Consider the following 11,541-nt stretch of genomic DNA (forward strand, 5'->3'; position numbering starts at 1 on the left):
AAATTATTTTACATATTATTTATTTATTAGAAAATATTCGAATACTAATAAATTGATTGTAAAAAATAAATTTGCGTATCAGTCTACGTTAAAATTGGTTCACTGCGTAAAGAAGTTTGAATGTTTTACTAGTCACCCTCGTATTATTACCACCACCGTTTGATCAAGGAACACATTTTTTTATGTGACATTGATGTTTCACTGTGTTGATTTGTCTCAGAATAGGAGCTGGATAAAATATCAAAGTATAAAGAACTTTACCTTTTCAATTGTTACATATACAATTGCCAATATTGAATTTACAACAAAATTTCACAAGATTAATACTTCAGCAGACGGAAAACACTATGAAAAGTATTCGTTTCCATTATGAATTATTTTTGTTGTATCTGCATATTTTTAAAAGTTAATCTATTAATATTAGACATATCATTTGATTAATTTCATTTAAACATTGTATTACAAATTTTCATTATTTCGAGCAAAATAATAAAACTACTCCGAATAGAAAGTATTCGTGGAAAAAAAATAGTATTTTTATTCGGCTCCTTTACGACTACTTTCTTGTGTATAGTTGTCTGCCCTTCTTTGCTTCGTAGATTGTACGCAGCACTATATCCCTTTTTGCACGATCATGTATTATAAAAGTTTCGTGTAATATAAATCACATTATTGAACGAATAATAAGTAATATATTTATGTTAATACACGTGTGTTTCAAGTTAAGGTATGAACTGGTACGTCGACTAAAGTAAAAGATTTTATATTTCAATTACAATTTTTCTCTCGAGACTGTTTGTACGATCCTACATTATACGGCATTGTACTTATAATACACGAATGAAACGTTCTGTAATTAATTTTCATCAAACTCCAGATGTTATAAAATATTTAAATACATATCATATTAATCATTTTAGTTTTATTACTGTAGCATTATTTTTGAATGGCACAGTAATAACTAAATGAACTTGGTTTACAATTTAATTTACTAATTGAAGATTAGTTAGTAATTGTTAACCTTACAAAATGCCGTAAAATGAAAAAATCGACAAATAATTTAGACATTCTTTCTGTAGACATTTTGAAATACATGATCACAACGTACAGTAATCCTCGGATGAGTGTCGGGGGCTCGGGACCGCGTTCCGAAACTCATCCGGGGAGATAGGTGTTCTGGGAATCGTTGGCTGCTGTCTCACTTCGGTTCGCTCGCTTCGGTGCATTGAAAACAAGAGTGAGAAACATGAAGTGCGAATGAAATAGAAAGGCTCGACAGCTGACTACCCGTATAATTCAAATTCATTCAAATATGGTCATGTTTGGTATCATTTTCATTGGAAAAACCTCAGCAATTTGATTAAAATAATCTCATCGTTAATCACAAGTCAGAGATAACACAGACGCTCAGTCCGTCGAAGCAGTTCTAGAAATTTGGTGGGGATAACTCTGTAACACTCATCCGGGGGAAAAAATGCGACACTCATCCGGGGATTACTGTAATAAGAAACTGAAAATGATTAAAGCATCAATATCTTTTATGATTTGTAGCTATGTATGATTTTATGTTTAGAAATTTCGTAAGACTCGATACCATAATGTTAAATGTTCAATGTCCCTTAAAAATCTATTGGTCCGTACAAATCTACACGCTATCCTAAACTTGAACGAGTGTAAGATATTCTTGTGTATGTGATGATATTTTTCTCGAAGCATGATACAGAAACCAGCTTCTATTACGATTTTGGGTGATTCAATACAATCTTTTAGCCTGTACTTCGAACGCTTCTCACGAATTTCTAATAAAACTGGTGATTTCCATTACGACGATATCTAAAGGTTAGGATTCAACAATAGCTTCACGCTATCTCTAATATACATTAACAAAACGTGAAAATAACGCGAACATAATATTGTGCACTAATGTGCTCATTCAGTGAAAAAGGAAAAGAGGATATGCAACATGCTCTCAACTATCCAATTATTTCCGGCGTAAAATGTGAGGCAAATGAGATCAAACTTGGTGATATAAAACTGTAAATTTCCTTTATTCGAAATTGAGTTAGCACTGCACGATAGATAGGGTAACCTTATAATGTCGTAACATAACGATAGAGAAGAAACTGAAGTGAGAAATTCGATAGATAAGAACGCTATAGAGAAAAAAAAAAAAGAATATTAAAAAGAGAAAAATAAACGAACAAAATTGGTCGCGCTTGCTCGTGGTATCGGTGGTGCGTGGGTAATGTGACTAGCAAGAGCATTTGTCTGTTTATCGTTACGAAAGGAGGGGCCAGTGGCTACGGGTATGCAGGCTACGCTGTTAAACTATGGGGGGCAGCATGGGTTTGGTCGGTGCAGCGTTGCCTCGCAAGGAAGCCTCGAAGAAGACGAATGCGACTCGAGCGAAGAACTTATAGGGAGTGCATCTGGTGGGGGTCAGTCCGAGTCGCAGTCTGTGGGGCTCCAACCAAAACTGACCCCGATCAGTGGCTCTATGGAGCCCACCACCGTTTTCAGGCTCCACTTTCTCGGATCTGTTGAAGTTGAAGAGGAAGGGAGACGTAAGCGCCTTAACAACAACATAGTGCGGGAGGCTGTGACTAAGATCAAGGTCCGCCCTCCAACCCTTAGATGTATCATTATATTCTATTCTGTAATCGTTATGTTCGACTATCTTAAATATCTATCTAAAGAAGTTACTTTTTCTTTTATGCCTCATTTCTCTCTGCATCACTCCTTCACTTTCTTTCAGCAACAACGAGTAATCGAGTTTCACAGATTACGTTATTTCTTGAATTTAGCCATTCGTCTGGGGCATTTTATCTTTAAATATGTCTTCATTGCAGAGAAAGAATTTTTACGCCTTAAATAATGAACGATTTTTGATAGTTTGCGGTATGTTGTACGAAATCTCTTGCAATAAACAATTTCGAAGGAAAAAAAGAAAGGAAATCGAGAATAAAGTAGAATATGATTTTCTTAATGGGAGATTTTATATTGAAGAATATTAGCTGTATATATCTGCCAGGTTTACATACAATTAACACTGATGATTGAAATGCTATTTTCTCTAATTACTAATCCACGTTTATATGCTTATAATTATTAGGAAATTTTGTTAGTATTCGTAAGCACAGATATAAAGAGAAAAATGTATCTACATGAAAAAGACAATAAGTCAAAAGAGGAGTGAAGAGATAAAACGTTTGTAAATTCATTATTAATTATTGTAATTTGGAATTGTATCAAGTCAAAGTGCAGTTCGATAAAGCAACACGGAAAAAAAGGAAACAATATTTCAGTTCAGTTGAGTAGTATTTTTTAATGGAAAAATTATCTAGACTTACTCGTTGTCGGTGAAAATGGGTGTGGCTAGATATAATTACTTAAATAAGGCGTATTTTTAATATATAATATTGTTCACAATAATGCGCGATACATTTGATTATGTTTTCACAATAAACTCTCAGGTTTACAAAAGTTTCACATTCCAAATTTCCTAATGCAGAAAAAAAAAAAGAAAAAAAAAGATATATGTGGACATTAACTTTTTTTTTTAACTAACAAGCATTTTTCAACATTGTGCATCCTTTTGTTGCAATAAACTTAAGCATAATCTATAATAAATTTATAGCATCTTTTCTTATTGTTTTGTACTGTATGACATTCATCTCGATCAAATTAATTAATTGCTTTCTTTATTTTATTCAACATGCTGCTTCTTCACGATAGGCTTTGGTACGTATATATTCACATTTCTACTTCGATCGTTCAGTATTTAGTAAGATTAACAGAACAGTCAGATTTGAACGTGTACAATAAGAGCCCAAGAGAGGAAAAACTAAGTACAGTAAACTCTCGTATAACACGAGGGATACGTTTAACGTTGCATGAAAAATAACCTTGATGAAAATATTTTTTGCAGATCTTAAAGTGTGGCTTCTTAAACTGAAACAATTTTTATTTAAAATACTTCGTTTCAATTTTACACAGAACGTTTAGACGTCTCTTGTTTCAACCAACATTCGAAATAGAATCACGACTCTCCTCTCCTTTCGTTAGTAATCATAACATAGTGCTATAATTTTAAACAATGCCTAGTAAAATTAAAGAAAAAAATGTGGAGATTCGCTTGCATACGAAAAAGATTTCAGTATTGGGTCACATTTGACCCGGCGTCCGCGGTGCGTGGCGCCTATCGCGCCATCCTTTCTCCGAGGGTTGAACAAAAGTTCAGACGATATTTTCTAATTAAAATTTAAAACTAATTTATCGTATTCTGTTTTACCACACTATATAAGAAATCTCGCAAATTTTTCGATATATTTGTATATACGTACTGTGTTATACAGGGGCTTCCTGCAGTTTCAAATACTGACTTCAAGTTTCCTGTTCTCTTCTTACACAAATTATATAGCCATACGTGGCTCTACTGTTTCAATATTTTACAGTATGGTATATGCTATAATACATTGACTCAAATTGTAATATTTTAATTATAAACGATATATCTTGATAAAAGTTAGCTCATATAGGCAAACCATCGGTACTTAAGATAAATCATTTACATAAATATATTTTTGGTAAAAAGTGGCAACAAATGTTGTGCAAGAAATTTTTCATTTATCACAGCAATACTTCGTGCCTTGCTCTTGTACAAATAATGTTACAAATTGAAAGTCAGATAATTATAGAAATTACTTAATAACAGTGAAATGATTTCTATACTATAAAAAACACTATGTGTATTAATAGTGTTTTCTGTGGTGTAGACGTCTATTAGATATCTAACAATCTATTAGACATTAAGTATTGATTTCAGGTGATTGTGTTTCATGCATTATCGATAAATAACAAAACGCTAACGTTTTAACAAATTATATTATTAAATTCATAGAATCATGTGCTGAACAAACATTGCTGTAGATCTGGTACATTGCAATTTCCTTTTCAAGGTTTTTCTCAAGCTTTATGAAAGAAAGATTTCACTGTGCAAAACGTAAAGCGGACATAATTTACATTTTTTAATTATTATACTACTTTGTACTGTTAGTGAAAAATATTTTCGTAATTTGATATTTTAATTGATTCAAATATACCTACATTATTATTCGTGACAAATTTTTTATAAATTATTGCATTATAGTAAATATTAGCAGAATCGCTATTCATTGAAAGGTTGCTGTTCTTATTTTAAATTCTTTCACTATTTCCTAAATAAATTCTTTCCTTAGTCTTACAACAAAAAATGTGATTAGAAATACAAATAACATTTACAAATTTGTAGAAATAAAAATGTAACTTAAACTTGCTGCTTTTTAATGCAAAAAAAAAAAAATGCAAAATCGTTGGCTATTTTTAAGATTGAGAACAGTTTAATTGGATTAAAAATGACGTATTAATATAGTAATCCTTAATTTATGTTTCTGAAAAAAAATGTCACAATTCTTCCTATTTTTAATGCTTCTGTCGGTAGTACAATATAAAATATAGGAATTAGCATTAAAAAGAATTCAGTAAATTAGAAGTGTAAAGTACTAGAATTTTTCAATTCATTTTTATATTCTATCAATCGGATCAATTTTCTAGAGTTCGTTCCAATTTGATCGTTTCATTAAAAACTTGTTCTTTTTGCTATTATTTCCAAATTTGCAAATTTCCAAATTCTCAAAATTTGCGGATTCACAAGTTCCGTTTCCTATTATTTCCAAATTTGCAATTTTACAAATTCTCAAAATTTCCAAATTCACAAGTTCTGTTTGCTATTATTTCCAAATTCTAAAAATTTACAAATTCACAAGTTCCTTTTGCTATTATTTCCAAATTTTTAAATTCTCAAAATTTTCAAATTTACAAGTTCTTTCCGCTACTATTTCCAAATTAAATTCTCAAAATTTCCAAATTGCAGTTCACTCCTGTACAATTTATTGTAATGCTGAAAATCGAATTTCAATTGTTCCGTTGTGTGTGTAATCCAAGTATGAAGAAATAATAATGTGTACATACAGGCACCGGATGGTGAAACGCAACCGAGTACAGAAGTTGACCTATTCATCTCAACAGAAAAAATCATGGTTTTGAACACGGACCTGAAAGAGATCATGATGGATCACGCGTTAAGAACAATATCTTATATAGCGGATATTGGTGATGTAGTGGTGCTAATGGCACGAAGACGATTTGTACCGCACGAAATGGAAGAGGCACCAAAAATCAACCGAACTCCGAAGATGATTTGTCACGTATTTGAAAGTGAAGAAGCTCGATTCATTGCACAAAGCATTGGGCAAGCATTTCAAGTAGCTTACATGGAATTCCTCAAGGCAAATGGCATAGAAGATCATAGTTTCGTAAAAGAGATGGATTACCAAGAAGTACTCAATTCTCAAGAAATATTTGGGGATGAACTGCAGATGTTTGCTAAAAAGGAAATGCAGAAAGAGGTAATCCATGAAAATTCTATGCTGTATATCATCAGAATCAACTTTTGTTTAATCCTTTCGTGACCAGTGAGGCACGTATGCCCCGCTTGAGTAATCGAATAAAAATTCATCTCAATTTAGTATCCATTATCGACACGATGATCGGTAGATGTGTAACAAATTAAAAAAAAAAAAAGTAATTCAGTCACGAAAGGATTAATAGACTATGAGACTAAAAATATGCTAATATGCCATTTTGTGTTATAAAATCATACTGAATAATAAGTAAAAAATAATTGTCTCCAATTGACTCGGAATGAAAATTAAATGAAAAAGATCAATCAAAATCAATGAAAATTAGAATTATGAAATCATATTGAACAATAATCAAAATTAGTCGAAATTAAAATTATGAAATCGTACCGAACACTAATCGAAATTAATCGATATTAGAATTATAAATTCACACTGAAGGACACCAATCAAAATTAGTCGAAGTTAAAATTATGAAATACTGAATAATAGATAAAAAAAGTAACCGTTACAGATTTACTGATAAATGTTAAAAAGATTTTTCTTGAATATTTACAGGTAGTGGTACCAAAGGCGAAAGGTGAAATTTTAGGCGTAGTGATTGTTGAATCTGGATGGGGTTCGATGCTACCGACAGTTGTAATCGCAAATTTAGCACCAGCTGGTGCGGCTGCTCGTTGTGGACAATTAAATATTGGTGATCAGATAATAGCCATTAATGGCGTATCGTTAGTTGGCTTACCGCTCTCTACTTGCCAGACTTACATCAAGAATTCGAAAAATCAGACAGTCGTCAAACTGACTGTCGTTCCGTGCGCGCCAGTGGTCGAGGTCAAAATTAAAAGACCCGACACCAAGTATCAGTTAGGATTTAGTGTACAGAACGGAGTAATATGTAGTCTATTGAGAGGCGGGATCGCCGAAAGAGGAGGTGTTCGGGTGGGTCATAGGATTATCGAGATCAACAATCAAAGTGTTGTCGCCGTGCCGCATGAGAAGATCGTCAATCTTCTTGCCACATCTGTTGGCGAGGTACGCGCAATTCGTTTTCATTTGAAATATTAGGTTATCCCGTGAGTTCGTGCCGAAAGCGAAATGCATACATTTTAATGAAAATCCAAGGAAATTCTTTAGCGATGATATAACCAAAATAAACCAATATAAAAAAGACCTAAATAGAAAAAGTTGTGAAACGAGGAGGTGCTTATGTTTCTTTTCTGAAATTTAAAGGTTCGTTGGAAATATTCATCTAAATTATAAAATTCGACCGAACTTATGGGATGACCTAATACAGAGCGCTTAACTTCTTGCTCACGAGCAAATTTCCCCTCCCGTGTAACATAAACTAACGGCAGTCGTTGGAATGTGGTGGGAGGGACTCCTCGCGTCCTCCTGCCGCGCCGCAACTTGAGCGAGACCATCTCAGACGCATACTGGGGGAACCTCGGGAAGGGAAATTTGCTCGTGAGAAAGAAGTTAAGCGACTCTGACCTAATATATTACACGTGCATCTTAATCTTTTGTATCGTAGCGTCAATTGTGAGGCAATTCTGAAATTCTTTAATTTTAGTGTGCAACAAGTGTTTGGAATTACATACAATATTCATTTAACGAACAAAATATAAATAGTCTACTTTTCTGTGCACGAAAAAGTGAAAATTATTAGTTTCTAATTTTTTTTTAACTATGATACTCCTTTCCGAAAAATCTGAAAAAATTATAAATTAATAATCATAGCAGACTGGTAAAACTGTAAAGATATAAATTTTGTCACTTGATGACTTCAATGAAAATCGGCATTTTTAACCTTTTTTGAAATTCGACTTTGCAATCGAACAATCTGAAAAAGTTCCCACTGGAATTGACTTGTTTTATTTTTAACGTGTGGTTATTTTTTATATTGTTAAATTTCTTTTCTATCGTACGCGTTACGTATTTATCTTTACCGCGCGAAACAGCTGAAAATCGATTTTTCCAATTGTTAACGCTTCGAAAATAATAGACGTCGGTTTATACTTCCGATTTGGTCGAGAACGGTAAAAAAATGAAAAATTGACGAAATTCTCGATGAATTCTCAATCAGTTCTATCTAAAATAGCAAAACAATTGTTATTATAGCGTGACGGTATAGATACGTTTTACGAATTATATTTTGTTTCAGATATTAATGAAGACGATGCCCACGTCGATGTTTAGACTATTAACTGGCCAGGAGTCTCCAGTGTACATATAAGCGTTTGGTTACCTGGCTGATATGCGTAGTGAACAGACAATACATCCGCCATCCACTACCATATTATTCACTACTTTACTCTCTGTACAGAATTATTCTACGCAAATTGCTTTGTGTTTCGATTCTCGTGGAATTCTATTCGTATATTCTCACCAGCTCCTGCTTAGCAAAGCAACACAACTTACATAAACGCGTTGCAACAAATATTAATACATTGAATATTTGCGTAAAGCAAAAATTATATATACATAATATATACATAAACGTTTCATTCATGAATGAGATTCTCTATGCCTGCATTCCAATTGACTATTTGAATAATTCAAGAAGTAATATACAACTGTTGATATTCTCTTTGTTGTGACATTTAACATCAGTCGTTACAAGCCAAGAAAAAAGTAATGATGAACTTTCATTGACTCTTCCTTCTTATTTGGTATATTTATTTATTTTTCTCTTTTCTCTGAGCCAATGAAATATCTCATTTTTTTTTTATAGGATACTATCTCCAATATATATACATATATATATCAAAGGAGCATTATTGTATCTTTCATTGAAAACTATGAAATACATTTGTCACCAGATACCTACAATCTAATGTTAAGCTACTTTTGAAATAAAATGGGATAGTTGTACTGTCTGCATTGTATACTTATGTATTTTTCCAAGCATTATGTACGTTTAGTCTTACAAAAGGTTCTTTTTATTTCATTTAACGGTATACCTTTGATGTATTTTTAATACAAATGAGCATTCCTTAGTAAAATAAAATGATAAATAGGTTGACAGAGGTGTTCTCTTTGCCATATGATATATAGAAGAAAAGATGAAGAATTAATATTCAATGAAATTTCACTTATTTAAATACAATAAGTAAGAAAGTTTTATAGTTCAGGAACTCAGCATTGAGAATCGCATTCTGTACGCGATAAGAAGGAAAATGAAATATCCAGTGCACACGATTATACATAGCACAAAGCTCTTTACCAACGTTTAGAGCAGGGCTGGAACTCTCTGTACATTGCATAGTTGACGACGGAGTATATTTCTACAAGGGCCTTCATATATTTTGTTGGCTTTATGGAAATTATATTGTTTATTTCATGGTTTTTTATCCACGGATTGCAATTTACTAGTTTTTAAATTTTTACTAAAATTAAGATCTATCTAATTGCGTAATATTTTGAGTGCGTCGTCGTCTCGTGATAATTATCACGGTAGTTATACGGAAGAGTACTCCGTAGTATTTCATTGCATCGACAATTTGTTTTTTATGGTGACTTCCTTTTACAACCAACAACTTCTTTGAAGGAAGAAATCCTTTTTGCTGTTATTAACAGCAACTTTAATCAGATCGAATTATATATATATAAATTATCAACGATACGTATAAAGAAATTTAACATTCAGAGTCATTATATAAACATCAAAATGCACTATCGATAAACCCATTTAGTATTTTCGTTTAATCTTTGAGAAAAAATTTTGTGCTTATTATTATGAACGGTAACTACTATTTAAAAGGGTGCTTATTTCCTCTAAATGATGTATTGTAAATTTTAACTTTTACTTACAGTTTAATGATCACTATAAAATGAATCATCATTTCAAACAAGAAAATCTAAAAACAAACCTTTTGAAAATAAAAAATCGTTATCTTTGTTTATGTTGATTCCATAAAACAGACTTATCATTTGTTGGTAACAATTGCTTGGGTAATTCAATTATTTGAATTTCATCTTTCAGACAAAATTACCAGTTACTTTCATCAAAATACCAATTTCTCCATGAATATCTGGAACACTATGATCTACAAAGTAACATCTTGTATATGTAATATATTGCGTAAAAATGAACACTTATTTTTATTACTAATGGACGATAATGTGTTAGGATCGTCAGTTGAAAGCGACTTTTGTGGTGCAATATTACTACATCATTTTTTCACCATTAATGTAACTAACCGAGAGCAATCTCATTAAATAATTATACAAGCATTTACAATTATCACATGAATGAATATGCTCTTATTGAACTATTTAGAAAATACTCTTTACCTATATAGATTGTGAATCAAATTAAAAATAATCCGAAGTATTAATCTCGACTTTATGTAATATTGCGACTGAAAAAATTATAAAAATTTACAAATGGTAACAAAATAATACTAACGGAGAGGAGTTCTCTTCTATGTAAATACCGCGCATCATATTAACTCTAAGTTTTATCTATTTTTTGCTGAAGGTTTTTCACTTTTCGCTTCAACTATCGAGTGATACGTGATACGAAAATCTTAAGATTTCTAATGAAAGTTTGATAAAATTTCAATGCCAAAGTACATGAAAGGACAACATTATGTATAAATAATACGTCGAATCACCTGATTTCCCTAACTGTGTATGGTAATATATACAATAATTATTTTCTTTGTGTCTTTCAGATTTCAACTTGCATAAAATATCGAGTCAGATCATATGTCTCGAAATGACAAGGCAGTATTTTGTAGAAGTTAATGATTGAATATAATTGAACAGTAAAATCTAAGACAAGACTTTACTACTTTTGTTCTTTATGTAATTAAGAATTAAGAATTTGTCGATAGGAACGACTCCTCGCTTTTGTTTTTTTTCTTTTTCGTTTTTTTTTTTTTTTGCAATTTTGTTACCTCACAAAAAACATATTTTTCTTTCTCTGTTATGTCAAAAGATTTTGTTTTCTGTTTTGTTTTATTTTTACTGTCGATTTCGAATCGTATTAAGTACTATGAATTGTTTTCGTTACAAAAAATTGTATGTATATAAGTACTTCAAGGTTGACTGCAACTTAATTGCTTTTTTTAACATATGT

At 31.8% G+C, this 11,541-nt stretch overlaps 2 protein-coding genes across 2 annotated transcripts in view; both read left to right on the forward strand.

Annotated features, from left to right (window-relative positions):
* LOC108574588 overlaps positions 1-8,894 on the forward strand; it is a 36,381-nt gene extending 27,487 nt beyond the window's left edge. Inside the window, exons 14-17 of the mRNA XM_017937208.1 lie at positions 3,736-3,741; positions 6,012-6,446; positions 7,017-7,490; positions 8,620-8,894. Of these exons, the coding sequence (XP_017792697.1) occupies positions 3,736-3,741; positions 6,012-6,446; positions 7,017-7,490; positions 8,620-8,691 (987 nt within the window). The 3' untranslated portion in view covers positions 8,692-8,894. The remainder of the gene's footprint in view (positions 1-3,735; positions 3,742-6,011; positions 6,447-7,016; positions 7,491-8,619) is intronic.
* On the forward strand, positions 2,303-2,768 carry LOC108574589. The gene is given in 2 exon segments (XM_017937209.1): positions 2,303-2,674; positions 2,676-2,768. Coding segments are annotated over 2 exon segments (459 nt in total). The 5' UTR covers positions 2,303-2,308.
* Positions 8,895-11,541: the final 2,647 nt, after the last annotated feature.

This window comes from Habropoda laboriosa, unplaced genomic scaffold (genome assembly GCF_001263275.1).
Source record: "Habropoda laboriosa isolate 0110345459 unplaced genomic scaffold, ASM126327v1 scaffold175, whole genome shotgun sequence".
Lineage (NCBI taxonomy): Eukaryota > Metazoa > Arthropoda > Insecta > Hymenoptera > Apidae > Habropoda > Habropoda laboriosa.